Here is a 19,648-nt window from a genome sequence, read left to right on the forward strand (position 1 = left end):
TTCACGCCCACAGTTGGACCTTGTCCAATCCGGTTGATCTGAGTTTTGGAGGGAAGATTGAAAGTCTTTGTCTCTCAAAATGGTGTTTCGCATGTGGAAGCTGATTGGTTGTTTGGCCACAAAACTTTCAAAAGTTCAATAATACATATAAAGCAAGGAGTTATTAAGATGCCACAAACATTAACATTTAGGGAATAATAAATGCTGCTCATAGACACCAAACATGATCTATGTATCTTCTCGTTTGACTGAGTGATTCTAAATGTGAGAGTCTTAGCATGCACAATAATTCACCTATTACGGATTAATGTTTGAGGCCGGCATACATAACAGAAACAACAATATAAGAAAAGGTAACACATTGATACGTGTACATTTCTATATAACTGTATGTGGGACTGTATGTCTGAATAAGGAAAGTGTATCTGCATTTCTGTAAGAGTCATATCTTGATGGTGGGGGGATGAGTTGGATAGTGACCAGAGGTCTGGCTCATAGCACATAGGTGTTAATCATGGGGGAGAAGTCATTTAAGGAATATAACTAGTTATTTCATGTCTGATGGGCTCCAGGCACTACACCTCCTAAACGGAGCCTTCCTTTTTTCCCTGATCTCCACAAAGAGATCTCGAGATCGTGGGAAAAACCATACTCCTCCCGTCTTTTCTCCCCCGCCTCTGATTACTACGGTAATGTGGGGGGGATGGAGGAGTATGGCTATAAGACGATGCCACAGGTCGAGCAGACACTAGCGAGCTATCTGTCTCCCGGCCTGGCATCGTCTTTGAAGGCTCCGTCCTTGCCCACCAGGCCATTAAAAATCACATCAGGCTTGATGGGCAAGGCATATGCGGCAGCAGGTCAGGCTGGTGGTTGTCTCCACACTATGTCTGTGCTACAGGCATACCAGGCTGACCTGCTGAAGGAGTTCAGCGACGGCGAGGAAGTGAGCGTCACAGAGATGCGCAGGACCGCAGACCTCGGGCGGTCTATGGCAGCCCTGGCCGCGGAGAGGCATCTCTGGTTGACCCTGTCCGACATGAAAGAGAAGGACAGGGTCACGCTCCTGGACGCCCCCCTGCATCCCATCGGCCTCTTTGGTGAATCTGTTGACACGGTTGTCAACAGGCACCAGGAGGCCCGTAAGCAGGCGGCGGCGTTCCAGCGTTATCTTCCTCGCCGCGTCTACTCCTCTGGGGCTGCTGGACGGGAGCAGCCCCAGCCGCATGCTAGCTCCTCGCACAGGGAAGCTCAGAAAAGGACACTCCAAGCCGGGGTCCTCTAAGACGAGGCCGGACCTGAGGGTCGTCCTCCAGTCTAAGAGGGCCTCGGCTAAACGGCCCTGATGGTCGTGGCCCAGGGCCAATGAGGGCAGCCCCTCTCGAAGGGTTAGGTGCTTCACCGCCTCTGAGGAGTACGGTGACCACCTCTCTTCGGGGCCCTCAGGAGATTCGTCAGCTAACCCTGCCGGTGTTACAGGGCGCGGCAGTCTCCCGCGAACATCATTCTCTGGTCTCTCCGCCCGGAAACGTAGCGGAATCAGAGAGTTTGCCACCCCTACAGGGGTCTCTAGAGCGCTTACTTCAGGTGCATCCTGCCAGTTCGCTGTTACAGGTCACCGAGTTAGCTCCTCAAATAAATCCAGAAACCAGTCTCGAGAGGCTGGTTCCCTTAGTAGAATTTCTGGCAGCGTGGAAGCTACTGCCAAATATTTCTACGTGGGTCCTGCGTACTGTAGAGAAAGGCTATTGCATTCAATTCGGCGCCAAGCCGCCACCTTTCAGCGGGGTATTTCCTACTCTGGTAGGCCCCGAGCAGGCTCTGGTACTGGAACGGGAAGTAAATACTCTCCTGAGGAAGGAGGCCATCGAGGTGGTCCCTCCTCAACACAGAGAATCCGGGTTCTACAGCCGGTACTTCATTGTTCCCAAGAAGGATGGGGGGCTGCGGCCCATTCTAGATCTCAGACAGCTAAACCTCTCAGTCAGAAAACTGAAGTTCAAAATGTTGACTGTCAGACAAGTCGTGTCTCAAATCAGGTCCGAGGACTGGTTTGTCACGATAGATCTGAAAGACGCGTACTTTCACGTCTCCATCCTTCCTCAACACCGGAAGTTTCTCAGGTTCGCTTTCAGGGGCAAAGCTTACCAATACAGAGTTCTTCCGTTCGGCCTAGCGCTCTCACCCCGAACTTTTACGAAGTGTGTGGATGCTGCTCTGGCTCCACTGCGACTCCAGGGCATCCGCATACTCAACTACATAGACGACTGGCTCATCCTAGCCAGTTCAGAACAGTTAGCGGCTCAACATCGAGATGTTGTTCTTGCTCACATGAAAAAGCTGGGGTTGAGGCTCAACGCCAAGAAAAGTGTGCTTTCTCCATTACAGAGAACCACTTATCTAGGTGTAGTCTGGGATTCGACCACGATGCAGGCACGAATGTCACCTGCTTGGATCGAGTCGATCCTTACTGCAGCAAATGCGGTCAAGCTAGGCCTGCTACTCACTGTCAAACAGTTCCAAGTACTGTTAGGTTTTATGGCAGCTGCATCCAACGTGATACCTCTTGGACTGCTTTACATGAGACCGCTACAGTGGTGGCTCAAAACCAAAGGGTTTTCCCCGAGGGGGAACCCATTCCGCAAGATCAAGGTCACGCGGCGCTGCCTACGTGCCTTAGTCATGTGGAAGAAGCCCTGGTTCCTATCTCAAGGTCCAGTGCTGGGAGCTCCTTGCCACCGCGTCACGCTAGCGACAGATGCATCCCTCACCGGGTGGGGAGCGGTCATGAGTGGCCGCTCGGCCCGTGGCCTGTGGAACGACCATCATCAATCTTGGCACATAAATTGCCTAGAAATGCTGGCCGTGTTCCGGGCTCTGAAGCATTTTCTTCCAGACCTAAGAAACCGTCACGTGTTGGTCCGCACAGACAACACTGCGGTAGTCTATTACATAAACCACCAGGGAGGTCTGCGTTCACGCCCCTTGTACAAGTTGGCGTACCAGATCATCATGTGGTCTCAAGGGAAGCTTCGTTCATTGAGAGCAGTTCACATTCCTGGACGTCTCAATGTGGGAGCAGACGTCCTGTCGAGGCAGGGGCCAAGGCCCGGGGAATGGATGCTTCATCCACAGGTGGTGAAGCAAATCTGGAGAGTGTTTGGTCAAGCCCAAGTGGACCTCTTTGCGACTCAGGAGACATCGCAATGTCCCCTTTGGTACTCTCTAGTTCCTCCAGCTCCTCTTGGACTGGATGCCATGGTACAGACGTGGCCGAGGCTTCGTCTGTACGCTTTTCCCCCGATCGCTCTGCTCCCGGGAGTTCTGGAAAGAGTGCGCCGGTACGGAGTACGGCTGCTGCTAGTAGCCCCGTACTGGCCGGCCCGAGTATGGTTCTCGGATATAATCGCCCTCCTCGACGGCTCTCCATGGGAGATTCCTGTCAGGAGGGACCTTCTTTCTCAGGCTGGGGGCGCAATCTGCCACCCCCACCCAGAGAAGCGGAAATTGTGGGTGTGGCTCCTGAGGTGGCACAACTCATAGAAGCTGGTCTCCCAACTGAGGTTGTCGAGACCATCCTTCAATCCAGAGCTCCCTCTACGAGGAAACTTTATGGCCTAAAGTGGAACCTGTTTGCTTCATGGTGTCATGAACGCCGTTTAGACCCAGTCCACTGCCCGGTTGGTACAGTGCTGGAGTTCCTGCAAACTCGTTTGTCCGCTGGGTTAGCTCACTCCACCTTGAAGGTGTACGTGGCGGCTATATCGGCTTACCACGCCCTACATGGCGGCCTTTCAGTGGGCAAAAACCCCCTGGTCTCACATTTCCTCCGCGGTGCACTCAGGCTGAGGCCTCGTGCAAGACCTAGAGTCCCTACATGGGACTTAGCTGTGGTGTTGGAGGCGCTGTGTAAGCCTCCCTTCGAGCCTCTGGAGGAGGCCTCCGATCGGATGCTTACTTTAAAGACAGCATTGCTGCTGGCGCTAACATCTCTCAAGAGAGTCGGGGACCTGCAGGCCCTTTCGGTGGCCCCTTCTTACATTGACTTTGCCCCAGGGTTGGCCAAAGCATTCCTCTACCCAAGAGCTGGGTACGTACCCAAGGTCCCATCAGCAACACCACAGCCAATAACGCTCCAAGCGTTTTATCCTCCTCCATTCGTGGAGCACGACCAGAGGAAGTATAACTTAATGTGTCCAGTAAGAGCACTAGACACTTACGTCCACAGAGCTGCCCTGTGGCGTAAATCAGAGCAACTCTTGGTTTGTTACGGCCCCCCTAAGAGGGGATGCCCGGCTTCCAAGCCTACTATCAGTAAGTGGATCGTTGATGCCATCTCTACTGCATACGAGTCCTCTGGTCTCCCATCCCCTATGGGAGTCAAGGCTCACTCAACTCGAGGCGTTTCAGCCTCCAAAGCTCTGATGGCAGGTGTCCCTATCCAGGACATCTGCAGTGCGGCAGGTTGGTCCTCACCTCTAACGTTCGTTAGATTTTACGAACTAGACCTCAGAGCCACTCCGGGCTCAGTCATCTTTCAGCCCTAGCAAGCTAGGCCCAGAGGTCAAAAGGCGCATCCCTCAGTGTCAAACTGACTGAGGTAGAAATTCTCCTCCTGGTCTGGCAGGTCCCCAGACAGGAGACAGATCTCCACCATCTTGGCCTGGCACTTCCCAGGCAAGTGGTGTGTTATCTCACCTCGCGTGCCCAAGGGCCGAGGCCTATATTCCTCTTGTCTGGTGGTTGATCACAGACAGAGAGGTATTACCTCTCGCGTCCTGGCAATTTCCCCAGGCGGAGCTATTCCAGTGCCCTGGCAAGATCACCAGGCACTCCTTATGTCCCTCTTGTACTGGCTGTAACGCAGACAACGGACTACCATTTCTCCTCGTGTGCTTGAGGGCCGAGGTTCATTTATCCCTCTTGTCTGGTGGCTGATCACAGACAGAGATGAATTCCAGTGCCCTGGCAAGTTCACCAGGCACTCCTTGTGTCCCTCTTGTACTGGCTGTAATGCAGACAAAGGACTACCATTGTTCCTCGTGTGCCTGAGGGCCGAGGCTCATTTATCCTTCTTGTCTGGTGGCTGATCACAGACAGAGATGTATTCCAGTGTCCTGGCAAGATCACCAGGCACTTCTTGTGTCCCTCTTGTTCTGGCTTTAACGCAGACAAAGGACTACCATTGTTCCTCGTGTGCCTGAGGGCCGAGGCTCATTTATCCCTCTTGTCTGGTGGCTGATCACAGACAGAGATGTATTCCAGTGTCCTGGCAAGTTCACCAGGCACTCCTTGTGTCCCTCTTGTTCTGGCCGTAGCGCAGACAAAGGACTACCACTTCTCCTTGTGTGCCTGAGGGCCGAGGTTCATATATCCTTCTTGTCTGGTGATTGATCACAGACAGAGATGTATTCCAGTGTCCTGGCAAGTTCACCAGGCACTTCTTGTGTCCCTCTTGTTCTGGCTTAAACGCAGACAAAGGACTACCATTGTTCCTCGTGTGCCTGAGGGCCGAGGCTCATTTATCCCTCTTGTCTGGTGGCTGATCACAGACAGAGATGAATTCCAGTGCCCTGGCAAGTTCACCAGGCACTCCTTGTGTCCCTCTTGTACTGGCTGTAATGCAGACAAAGGAATACCCATTCTCCTCGAGTGCCTGAGGGCCGAGGCTCATATATCCCTCTTGTCTGGTGTTGGATCACAGACAGAGATGTATTACCACTCGCGTCCTGGCAAGATCACCAGGCGGAGTTACCACAGTGTCTCATCAGGTAAGTATTCTAGACACTGTTTCCTTCTCGGTCTTGCGAGGCCAGACGAAGGACCACATGACCTCGTGTGCTCGAGGGCCGAGGTACACTCCCTCTTGTCTGGTGGGCTCCACAGACAGAGATGTATTACCACTCATGTCCTGGCAAGTTCCCCAGGCTGAGGCTTGTTCCTGTGCTCTGGCAAGATTCACCAGACACAACTTTTCCACCCTTGGCCTAGCAGACACTAGGCAGGGCTTCGGAAATTATGGGGGCGTGGATATCTCGTTCCCCATAGCGTTTCAGGACGCAGTGTTGAGTTCCCGGAAGGGAACGTCTCAGGTTACGTATGTAACCCTGGTTCCCTGAGGGAACGAGACACTGCGTCTCGGACCATAATTCCCGCATCCCTGCTGCGCTCGCTTCATTCCTATGAGCTGACGCCAGCTTCAAACGCACGTGCTTTTATACTTCCTGGTCGCTGACGTCACCGCGCCTGTGACGTCACTCCCGTTTCTCATTGGACGTTGGACTATGACTCAGAGTGCGGCCCACCAATGGCGTTCCCCATAGCGTTTCAGGACGCAGTGTCTCGTTCCCTCAGGGAACCAGGGTTACATACGTAACCTGAGACGTTTGCTTGAACTTTTGCCATGGTGTAAAAACTGGTACACTGTTGTCGCTTGCGAAAACACGATGGTGCCATGGGTGGAAATGTGCAGATTAAGGGGCGATATTATATTAAGATCCTCTTACCATGTCACACCATGTAGCATTTTTCACATGCTTGTAGAAAAAGGCTTAGCAAAAGAAAGTTACTGGGTTGTCCTTTTACACTTTTTTCTGGGATGGCAGATGCACTGGGGACCCGATTATAGCACTTAAACATGGGAAAAAGTCTGATTTTCATGATACGACACCTTTAAATTAAATATTAGAATACCTGTATATTATAATATACTATACTTTTATTACCTATTAGTCCCCAGCCACTCTGTTCTCTATTGCATCGATCAATCAAAAAAAAAAAAAAAATCTATATCAGTAACCACAGTTGCAAGGGTGTTGTGGGTGGTTGCAAGGAGGTTACTAGACTGTTTCTAGGGTATTATCCAAAAATCTGTGGTTGTTAATTTCTTCTTGCATTGAGTTGTGCTAGTGTGTGAGTAGGTGGTCATTAAATGCATTTTGTATCAAAGCAAAGACTAAACAATATTCCATACTGCTGTTGTGCTCATTGTCTTAAGAGTATCGAAAACATGTACTAAGTATTGTGTAAAGCTCTTTACAGATTGTAAAAAAAAAACAAAAAGCTCTTTTTTCACCTGTAGCTTTTTACAGTACCTGCTTTCAATCATATTTCTCAGCACAGCATCCTGCAGGCCGGTGAATTCCAGCACAGCTACTTGAGAATGCCAACAGACTGCGGCCTCTGCGTTCAATCAGCCGCGCCTCACAGTGCAGCTCAACACTCAGGCCTATTCACTCTGACCTGAGGTGCAGTATGAGGCCCATAGCAGAGCTCCATGCTGAGCCCCACTGAGCATCATCAAACAATGTGGATAACCTAAGCTGTGAGGAGCCGTGCCTGCTTGTATTTGATATGATTGGAATAATGAGCCTTAGGGTGGAGCTCCGTGCTGGGGCCTGCTCTGTGTGATAAGAGCTGGAAATGGGCTTTGTTGAAGTTGCATGCTGTGCACTGATAAAGATACTGAAGTGCTGGTTTCTTTGCACGTTTTCACTTTTTCTTCACTTTAACTGCTCTGGTCTTGATGACCTGTCCAAATACACATTTACCTGACTTTAAGTACACCATCGTTCAAAAGTTTAGGGTCTGTATGATGTTTATGTATTTTTTTAATTAACAGGCTACCTTTATTCAGCAAGAATGAGAAATTTCTATTTTAAATAAAGACTGTTATTTTTAATTAGTTACATTATTTATATTTATTCATCAAGGAATCCTGAAAACTATGTATCAAAGTATTCACAATATTAGCACTACATTTTTAGCATTAATGATGATAATAAGAAATGTTTCTTGAGCACCAAACCAAATCGATTAATGGCTGCTGAAACTGTTATTACAGGAGAAATTACATTTTAAAATATTTAAAAATGTAAAAGAGTCATTTTAAATTGTTAGAATATATTACAATATTACTGTTTTAATCTATTTTTAACCAAATAAAAGTAGCCTTAGTAAATATGAGACAAAAATAAATACATATATCTTACCGTAAACCTTTGAATGGAAGTGCACTTACTAAATATTTTAAGCTAATTATAATGACTACAAAATAATTCTACAAATATATTTTCATTAAAGAAAATAAAATAAATGTTACTACTAATACTACTACTACTACTACTACTACTACTAATAACTGTATTATTTAGGTATATATGTGAAAATCCACAGTCATTGAATTTGTTATTTTGTTATAAATGTACTGAATTTGTTACAATGTTAATTAAAAGGTGTAAAAAAAAAAAAAAACTCTTACTATCTGAGGTAATGTGGTTAGAAGACATCAAAGAAAAATGCCTAAAAGTCCTCATCAATAATGGAACAACATAGATAACAACATAGAAGTGTGGTCTTGTGTGTTCTGGAATGAAAACTCTATCCAAGAGATAAACATTTAATGCGTGCACACACACACACACATACATTGCTTTTGGCTACTGAATGGCTCCTGAAGGAGACTGATGAAAATTACATCATAGGTGGCTTTCAAAAATGAATCATACTGTGTGAGAAAAGTCCAGCTTTTATTTTTTATTATTAATTTTTTGAACATTTCATTCATGGTTCATCCATCAAGGGAATGTTCCATCTTATCTGACCTTTGCTATTCTCCGTCTCATATTCTATTGATTGCACTGAATGACAGAAGCAAATAAATAAACACCTTTAATAAAAATTAAGGCTGGAAGTCTGGAAGTTTGGGCTTTATCATACTGTACATATTCATGAGAATGCAAATGAGCTGGAATCTTCATTTGGGATCCTAAAAAATTATGACCTTCATTTGCAGATAAGAAGCAGCAAATGTAAATATTCAGGAAAGAATATTCAAAAATCAATAACCACCCCAAAATGTATACATCTGCAATTATTTTTCTCCTCCCTTTTCTTTGTATTTTGAGGCAAGAGAAAAAATGAGTGCTACACCATTGTTTATTTAGCACTGAAGGCCACTAGTTGAACCAATTGAAAGTATTCCCAAGTATTCCCACCCCTAAATCTCACCATTGGTAGAGCCAATGTCAGAATCTGACATCTTGGAAATGTTTGCACCAGTACCACACTGTTCTTTAAAATAGTTTTTTTTTTTTTTTTTTTTTTTTTCATGGAAACAACTTATTTAATTAGTAAATGGGAAATAGTGCAGAATTAGTTTTATGTTAATGTCACTTAGGGCTATTACAAACGGTTATTCTGGTAATCGAGTAATTGGTTGATTATTCCGACAATTAATAGAGTAATTAGTAAATCTTAGCAACAGAAATGCTACTGCAATTGTTTCTTTATTAAATTTCTTGAATATTTGGACATCAGAACGTGTAAACTCAGAGCGAGGGTTTTAAATTTCATTTTGAAACAGTGATGAACATTTAGCATATTGATAAAGATATTGATGTATTCTCCTGTGTTTGCATAGGATTATAAATGATTTACCTTAAAAATCTGATGAAATGTTGCTTTCCCAGAAAAAATAAACCAAAACTCACAACATTATGCATAGATGGAGTTTAAGATGCTCCACATGTAAAGGGCCGCTCTGAGACGCACATACGCAACCTACTTGCATGGATCGCAGAACGATCCAAAAGAAGCCAGATATATTAGCCTATGTATTTTTAAGCTATGATTCTCCCACGATTCTCAAAACAAAATAGACAACCAAACTAAATATGTAATTTACTTGAGTTTCTGACAAAATGTTTTATTTAATGTTATACATGAGTCTAAAATGCTATAAATTAGTCTATTTAAAATATTTATTAATTTAAATCAATTCATTATGTAAAAAAATCATTTGAAATAAATAAATGAAGACTTGTTTCATCCAGTTTTTAAATCTCTTGAATAAATGATTCAGACATCAGATATATTTAACAGTCACTGTTCGCCACCTACTGGCAAAATGTAACATATGCAATCTTGATTTGAAGCGTAGACCTATCATTTGTTCCAAAGGCCAATTAACCATTTTGAGCATGGATGCCGCAACATAAGTCTATATCTGGACTATAAACATCTATCCCAATACTTTCATTATTATTTAATGTTTGCAACATAGAAATGTAGCCTGCTGTGTAGACTGTTTGTGAAGCTGTTTCAAACATAAAGCACATGATGAACGCAGCTCTCTGGATCAGTGGCTGTGCAAAAGCAGGTTTAAATATTGTTTTAGTATGGTTTCTGTTTGTATTCAAAACTCAATGTGAGACAAGTGTGGTGTGTATCGACAAGGGGAGGTGCCAATAAAAGGTCCGTACACCATACTAATCAAGCAATACAACTGTTTATTGATGTAAAATACAGCTGATCAAATTATGATAATAATAACCAGTAATAATGGTATCAATAATAATCAACAAGTAAAAGCATAAAAGGATAGATAAAGCTGGATAGTTATATGCTGAACCCCAAGCAAAATAGCAAAATAAAACCCATATTTACAGCTCAGAGACGTGCCATCATCTCCACTCTCAAAGACTGGGGAGCCCGTTGCAGTCACCGTAGAAGACCAACACGTATGTCTAAGAAATGCAGGGCGATGTGCACTAATCCCACAGCTGAGCTTCCACTATGCCAGCAAGAAGTCCCATCTTATATACTTTAAATGTAGGTGCAGTTAAAGACAACCTCCAAGTGAGAGAGAGAATCAAGTTGATCAGGCTTGACCATCTCCCCACGTGGGTGCACATCATTCTAATTTCAAGAAATGATGGTCCGCTACTGGTTATTTAAAAAACTAGCCATACCCTCACGCCCATAAAGCGTCATAATAAACTGTTTGTTCTAAACTAGTGATAAAACTTATCTAGCTGAAGGCCAAGGCCGACACTTTCCCAGGGGACCAGATGTTCTCGGGAGAATAAGTTGCACCAGTCATTCTCTTTGAAGCCCCCTCCCTCTATGCTCACACTCCTTTTACATTGTTCATCTCTGTTGAGCGCACAGAAGCACAAAAATGACCCATCTCCTACAAATATTCTGATGTGACTGTGATTTCAAAGGTTTAATAGACACTAATCACTTTCATTTATAAATAAGACAGTGTGTGTTTGAATCATGATCGTGATTCATCTTTGAATGATTAAACATGCATACATATGAGCCTGTAGTCTATGTATTTTTGTATGTCATATTTGTAGCAGACCTCAAAAGTAACCCAGTCCCAGGCGGCCACCCCACTTCCGCGAACCATGCCTACATGTATGTAAATAATTAATAAAGTGCATATATTAAACCTGCATTAGATATATTTAATTTAATCAGCGTTTGTGAATTTACAATAGCATTATGCTTTATTGTGATTTTTAAATGGGTTTAATATATCATGCAGCTTTAGAAAATGGTCTAATAATGCATTTCATGGATTCTTGCCAATGGAATGCACCACTTCCGGTATTTTGCCAATTACTCACCATGGGCAAAATGCCAACATAGACTCATTGGAAATACGTGCCTCTATATACATTTCTGCAAAACTAAAAAACGTACCTGTATGTACGAATAACTGCAGTTTCTATTTGAAATGAACACTAGAGTCAGTAAAACTTTTATTCCTTTTCACACAAAGTATGATTTACACACAGATTTTTTGATTAATAAAGCCTAATTTTCACACAATTACTTGCAGAATATTATATTTGGCTTCAAAACAAAAACATGGATACATTAATAAATCCGTTTTTATATCACTTTTAAATGTGTTAACACTATTGGTTAGGTTTATGGTTGGGTTTGATGTAGGGGATATTTCCAACATGATAGAGCATTAAACTTTAGCAACACTCCCCGGATATTTGAATTCTGAACAGCCACAACACATATCTCAAGCAGCATAATAAAAATGCAGCATTACGTGCATGTACCAACAAAGTAAAAAGTGCTACGGCCATGTATTGAATGTGTTTTAGCGCCATTCTCTGGTCAAACATGCTGTAAGGTATGTAATAGCTTACAGGTGCATCTCAAAAGTTCATTTATTTCAGTAATTCCGCTCAAATTGCGAAACTCATATATTAAATAAATTCAGTGCACACAGACTGAAGTAGTTTAAGTCTTTGGTTCTTTTAATTGTAATGATTTTGGGTTACATTTAAAAAAATCCCACCAATTCACTATCTCAACAAATTAGAATACTTCATAAGACCAATAAAAAAAAAATTGTGAATTGTAAGCCTTCTGCAATGTTCATTTACTGTATATGTACTCAATACCTGGTAGGGGCTCCTTTTGCTTTAATTACTGCCTCAATTCGGAGTGGCATGGAGGTGATCAGTCTGTGGCACTGCTGAGGTAGTATGGAAGCCCAGGTTTCTTTGACAGTGACCTTCAGCTCATCTGCATTTTTTGGTCTCTTGTTTCTTATTTTCCTCTTGACAATACCCATAGATGCTCTGAGGGGTTCAGGTCTGGTGAGTTTGCTGGCCAGTCAAGCAAACCAACACCATGGTCATTTAACCAACTTTTGCTGCTTTTGGCAGTGTGGGCAGGTGCCAAGTCCTGCTGGAAAATGAAATCAGCATCTTTAAAAAGCTGGTCAGCAGAAGGAAGCATGAAGTGTTCTAAAATGTATTGGTAAATGGGTGCAATGACTTTGGTTTTTAAAAAACACAGTGGACCAACACCAGCAGATGACATTGCACCCCAAATCATCACAGACTGTGGAAACTTAACACTGGACTTCAAGCAACTTGGGCTTTGAGCTTTTCCACCCTTCCTCCAGACTCTAGGACCTTGGTTTCCAAATGAAATACAAAACTTGCTCTCATCTGAAAAGAGGACTTTGGACCACTGGGCAACAGTCCATTTCTTCTTCTCCTTAGCCCAGGTAAGATGCCTCTGACATTGTCTGTGGTTCAGGAGTGACTTAACAAGAGGAATATGACAACTGTAACCAAATTCCTTGACACGTCTGTGTGTGGTGGCGCTTGATGCCTTGACCCCAACCTCAGTCCATTCCTTGTGACTTTCATCCAAATTCTTGAATCGATTTAGCTTGACAAGCCTCTCAAGGCTGCGATTCTCTCGGTTGGTTGTGCATCTTATCTTCCACACTTTTTCCTTTCACTCAACTTGCTGTTAACATGCTTGGATACAGCACTCTGTGAACAGCCAGCTTCTTTGGCAATAAATGTTTGTGGTTTACCCTTTGTGCCAATGATTGTCTTCTAGACAACTGTTAGATCAGCAGTCTTCCCCATGATTGTGTAGCCTAGTGAACCAAACTGAGAGACTGTTTTGAAGGCTCAGGAAATCTTTGCAGGTGTTTTGAGTTGATTAGCTGATTGGCATGTCACCATATTCTAATTTGTTGAGATGAATTGGTGGGTTTTTGTTAAATGTGAGCCAAAATCATCACAATTAAAAGAACCAAAGACTTAAACTAGTTCAGTCTGTGTGCATTGAATTTATTTAATAAATGAGTTTCACAATTTGAGTTGAACTACTGAAATAAATAAACTTTTCCATGACATTCTAATTTATTGAGATGCACCTGTATATAGAGGCACATATTTCCAACGAGCCTGGGTTGCAAAATGCAATTGAGGAGTTTTGAAAATCAAGTACTCGAATTGAATCGAGTTCATTTCTCCTGGTTTATTTGCAGTTTTAACAAAATCACAGATTTTTAGTGTGTGATTTAAAAATTTTGATCCAACTTTACTTACATCGACTACATACTTGCGTAGGAAAAAAGGTTTCAACGTTGCTTTCCCTTTAAATCAAGAGCAATCTGTAGTTGTACTTTGTCTTGTCCAAAAGTATTTTGTGTTTTTCTTGATCTCATAACAGTCCTTTGCTATTGCTGCTTCTCTCTCTCTCTGTATGTCTCTGCTGGCCTCATTGTCTCTTTCATGTTATATTTATTACTTGAGATTTTCTTTCATTATTATCCTATTATCTCCTGAATGTGTTTTCTGACTCATGAGTGTGGGGTGGCAGATAAAAGCGGTAAGCCAATAATTAATGCTTCTGTGAACAGCAGGCTGAGGGTGAAACCTAGATGAAATACAAGAGCTAGAAAATAGAGGTTAAAGTAAGCTTATGGGAAACATGGATTTGTCCCCTCAGTATATACAGTATGTGCTTTTGTATCTGTGTACACATATTGTGTACACCTTTTCGGTCGGACATGCAGAAGATGCAGAGGGTGTGTATTTGTGTTTGTTTGTGGGAAGGATGTGGCTTGGACCACTCAAGGTCAGCAGGGTGTTAAAGGCTCATTAACACATTCCTGCTGATCTTTGATCAGTATTGAGTGACACGTGTCCTCTCTGACCGCTTCGATTTAAACAGCATAAGTTTGACCCTGGATCTGTGGTGAGTCACTATCTATATTGAGAATAAGACAAGTAAGCAATATTTGCTTGTTGCAGAAGTCTTTAACCTTTTTCAGGTCTTACTGAGTGCTCAATTTTAATCCTGGCTTAAAATAACATGCATGTAGTGCAATAATAATATTTACATGCTTTTTAACATTCAAATAATCCCAATACATTCGCTTAACTTCATTATTGTTTTATTTTATTGGAGGAACAAAGAAACATTTAGCTGTACATTAGCCTTTTTCTCAGGGTTTCATATATCTTTTCTTCTATCTTACATACATCTCTCTCACCCCTTTTTGGCATGTAGGACATTAAATATTCTACACCTCACACATTCTCAACTTCTCGCTCTGTGTCTCAGCTCAATAGCAGTGGCAGACATTAATTAAGAGTTCGCTGTTTGAAAATAAAGTGATGCCTACAGGCAAAAAAGGCATGTGTGTTTTGTATGCAGATCACAGGTGGGAGCATGTGTGAATATTTAAATTACAGACATTTATGTAGCTGCTGACAGCAGTAGTGATTGCTTGTGTCTTTGTTCTTGTGTGTGAATAGCACGGTGGGGCATTCATTATGAGTGGACATTCACCTCATTGTAATTTTGGGAGTGTTGTTCTAGACAGGCTGTGTAAAAATTGTTCCTATGCATCCATGGATAGTTATACAAATCTGCACTGAATTTATACAAAAAATGAAACAAGTACATTGCATAAGTATTTATACCCTTAACTCAGTACTTAGCTGAAGCACTTTTACAGCCTCAAATCTTTTGGGGTATGATGCAGCAAGATTTGCACATCAACATTATCTGCCATTTTTGCCTCACTTCTCCAGCTCACAAGCTCTGTCAGCTTGGATGGGGGTCTGGCAGACATTTTCAGGTTTCTCCAGAAATGTTTGATTGGGTTCAAGCCCAGGCTCTGGCTGAGCCACTCAAGGACATTCACAGAGTTGTATATAAGCCACTCTTGCTGTGTGCTTAGGGTCATTGCCCTTTTGGAAGATGAATCGTCTGCTCAGTCTGAGGTTCTGAATCCTTCTGTAAGATTCTCCCATCTGCATATGATCATGGAGCTCAACCAGAGTGACCATCATCTTCTTGGTCACCGCTCTAGCCAAGGCCCTTCTCCATCAGTTGCTCAGTTTGGCCAGGAGGCCAGCTCTAGGAAGAGTCGTGGTTGTTTTTTAACGTCTTCCATTAAGGGTAATGGACACTACAGTACATGCTTCTGTGAACCCTTCAATGCAGCAGATTTTTTTTCTGAACTTCCCAGATGTGTGGCTTGATGCATTCCTATCTCTGAGCTCCACAGGCAGTTTTTTTAACCTCAGGGCTTGGTTTTTGCTCTGATATGCATTTTCAGCTGTTAGACCTTTTAAGACATGTGTGCCTTTCCAAATCATACCCATGCAATTGAATTTTCCACAGGTTAACTTCACTTAAAGTGTAGTAACATCTAAAAGCAATATGAATGCTCCTGAGCTAAATTCCAACTGCCCCAGATAAGGGTATGAATACAGTACTTATGTAATGGAATCATTAAAGTTTGTTATTTTTAATACATTTGCAAAGATGTTATAATATGTTTTTTTTTTTTGTTTTTTTTTTCAAAATGAAGTGGTATGAATACTTTCGCAAGGCACTGTAAGAAAACAAAGCATAAGGACTGATTCATCTCGTATATAGTGTGGGCACTGACCCAGTGGTGTGACAGAGCCGTAGGCCACGACAAGAAGGCAGTGTAAGATCCAAGTGCAGAGAGTTTATTAACTTTCAGCAAACAAATCCAAAACACTAGGCTGTATTATAGTAGAAGAGACAGGCAGGTTTCAGACACACAAGTAGTCTGTCCAACCAGGCAAACAAGACAGAATCGGCAATCCAAAAGGCAGGCACAATGGTCATAACAATAGGTCAACACAAAAAGAAGAAATAAACATTTGATAAGGCAGTGAGAACTGCCAATATTTCTCAGTGAGAAACAAGAACAGCATGGTCTAAATAGGGGAACAAACAGGAAGTAATCAATGAAGAAACAGACAGTCAGTATTCGGGAGAAGGCTCCCTCTGGTGGCTGGATGGATAGCTACCAGTTACATCCGTTACAAGTGGCCTGTGCTGTTTGTTCCAAATAAAATGTTTAATAATTACATTGTCATATGGGGAAATTATTGTTATTATTATTATTATTATTATTATTATTATTATTTATTATAAAATTGCAAATTACAGTTTCATGTCTGGAGATAAATATTTATGACTGAAAAATTCTCCTGCCGTTGGCAAAAAATCGAAAAAGAGGCAGACTACAAAAAAAAAAAAAAAAAAAAAAAAAACGCTTTTAAACCAAGTAAGATTTGTTTATTCAGGCTTTTAATAGAAAGTATTGCTTTAAAATATTATAACGAAATTCAGCAAAATATTATTTACTTCTTTTCTACATTATCTGTGCAGCTTTATTCATGGGTGCCTCCTACTTGTTCTCTCACATGGTTATTTTTTTGATTTTGATTCTCATTAAAAAGAAAGCAAAAACAAGATTCACTGTTGAAGCGGAATGCCTTACGGCCATTGAAATTAAAAGTATCTCTGGACTCAAACTGGATTTGGAGTTTCACATGCACAAAGACCACACACAGATGCAGAAGGCAATAATAAATTGCACCCACTGATAGTTCCATTTAGCTTGCATGCACTATTTATGCATTTAGCATCAATTCCACTCAAGAAATTATATAATTCAGGCGAGTAAAAGCACAAACATTCAGAAAAATCTCCCTAATCTTATGACGAAAACTTACCTGTGGGAACCTTTTCACAAGACACGAAATATGCACCAATAAGTAGATATCACTGCAGTTTCCAACAGAAATGAATACTCAAAGTGGTAAAACAGCAAGCACTTGTAATCATTTTTGTACACATTTATGATTACAGCTCCATATGTTTTGCTTTCTGGATGTAACAAGCTTGCTCGGTAGCTCAGCCTGCACATAATTGGACTTGGAATGAGGATGAGGAATCTTTGGGTATGAATCCTGTGAAAAACATGACTCACGATGATTGAAAAACAAGCTAAATCATCATCCTTGCGATTGCGTTTATACGTCACGTTCACTTTTGTTCATACTATCGTGTAGGTTTAGGTGTAGTGCAGATGGTATCATTACCAATTCAAAGTAAACACTGATGCCCCATGTGAATGCACTGTTATAGCACCACACAACAGACATTTCAAGTCAGAACTGCACTGACACATACAAACCCAAAATCACTTAAAATGTACCATATGTACATTTATCTGTTCCAGGGGGAAAAAGAACAACCCTTTAGTGCCACTTAGTGGACATTTCACATTGAATATGTCACGAAATTTACATCCCTGGTGGAAAAAAAACCAGCTAAAACCAGCCTAGGCTGGTTTGCTGGTTTTAGCTGGTCATAGCTGGTCAGCAGACTGGTTTTAGAGGGGTTTTGGCCACTTTTCCAGCCTGGTCAGGATGGTCTTAGCTGGTCAGGCTGGGAAACCACCAGCTAAAACCAGCCTGACCAGCCTGGCCAGGCTGGGAGACCAGTGAAAACCAGCTACTTCCAGCTTAAACCAGCTAAGACCGGCCAACCAGCCTAGGCTGGTTTTAGCTGGGTTTTTTTTTTTTTTTTTTTTCAGCAGGTATGGCAGTACATATTTTGCATTTTGCAAAAACGTTCCCACTTTTTTGATGTTTTCATCATAAGATCAGGTTGACCACAGTAATATGGCATACTTGAGACTAATTATAACTGAATAATTTAGTTCTGTCATTCTGAATAAAAACAGTGTTTACAAATGTATATAAACAGTTTTTTTTACAATATCACAGAGTTTGAATATCTGTAATATGTCTAAGGTTTACCCTCAAAAGAATGCCAATTACATGGCACTGTGTACTGTGAGTCAATAGTTATTAGTTAAGCTATGTAAGACTATGTATAGCTTAAACAAGACTATAATAGACATGTAGATAATAAAATAATAATTGTAATCTAATTGCAATTTTTAAAAATAAAAGTTAATATGGATTGCATTTGATTACCCTGCTGAAAAAAAAAAGGGGGGGTTTTGGTCACTTTCCCAGTCTGAAACCAGCCACTTCCAGCTTAAACCAGCTAAGACCAGCCAACCAGCCTAGGCTGGTTTTAGCTGTTTATTCGTCTGAGCAAAAAACAGTTGTGTATTTTCTGGTCATCTAAAAAAAATGATGTTTTCCAAATTGCATTTGGTTTTATCCAGAACTGTTCTCAAATTTATTTTTATGGGTATAATCAGTGTATTTTCATCCCATCCACATCCCACATTTTTGGTTGGCATGGATAATGAGGGAAAAGCTATAAACAGAAACAGGCTGAAAAATAATACTTTCATTATAGTTTAATGTGCTGGGGCTCTGGGGCTGTACTCAACCTCCAGAAGAAAACTAAAGATTATTAGCTGGGTACTCCACAAGATCACACTTAAATGTTGTTCTGCTTCGCTATGGTTTGGGCTCTTTTTCTGCTTAAGTGTACAGTTGGTTGCTTAATTCATGTGTTAAAATGTTGACAAGGTATTCACTTTCTCTGGAGATATATCATTTATAGAGATGCATAAAAATAGTTTTTGGGTTGCTGTGCATGTCTTTGTATATATGTCAGTATTCATAGAATGCTGTGTGATTCATCCTGATTCTGTGTGTGTGTGTGTATCTACTGCATTTGTGTGTTTAACAATGTTTGTATGTGTCAATATTTCCCAGTTCACACTTTGATCTATTCTAGTTTTTCATGCATGGTTTTAAATCCACATTCCTCAAAATACACAAGCACACATACACAAGACCTTTGAATCTATATCAGTGGTTTTTATACTAATATTTACTGTGTCCTACCCTTAAACCTAACCCCAACACAACTTGTTGTTGTTTATATTAGATTTAAAAGCAAACATGATTTGTCCATTTTGTAAGCTTTTCAAACAGTGAGGACCACTTGAAATGTCTTTTTTTCACATGCTTCACTATATTTGTAAAGACATTTTGTTATTACATTTTTATTTTATGTGGCCCAAGTATAGCTAAACCTACACACACTCTTTCCCTCTCTCTATCTCTCTCTCTCACTCTCTAACACACATACATTTGTTTTCTTCTCCTCTTTCACATCCTCTGACAGTAATGTACATTGCTAATGTACTGTACTTCCTTTCTTCCTTTGTTCAATAGCAGGTCGTGTCCACTGAATGTGTGTTTATATGTGAGTCTGTGTGTGTGTGTGTGTGTGTGTGTGTGTGTGTGTGTGTGTG

The 19,648-nt window shown here is 41.9% G+C and overlaps 1 protein-coding gene across 1 annotated transcript in view; it reads left to right on the forward strand.

The window, feature by feature from the left end:
- The window catches only part of pcxb (pyruvate carboxylase b), a 315,031-nt gene that overhangs the window by 72,551 nt on the left and 222,832 nt on the right, over positions 1-19,648 (forward strand). The window contains exon 10 of the mRNA XM_073835799.1: positions 6,562-6,572. Coding sequence (XP_073691900.1) covers positions 6,562-6,572 — 11 coding nt within the window. The remainder of the gene's footprint in view (positions 1-6,561; positions 6,573-19,648) is intronic.

The sequence above is a fragment of the Garra rufa genome, chromosome 3 (genome assembly GCF_049309525.1).
Source record: "Garra rufa chromosome 3, GarRuf1.0, whole genome shotgun sequence".
Classification (NCBI taxonomy): domain Eukaryota; kingdom Metazoa; phylum Chordata; class Actinopteri; order Cypriniformes; family Cyprinidae; genus Garra; species Garra rufa.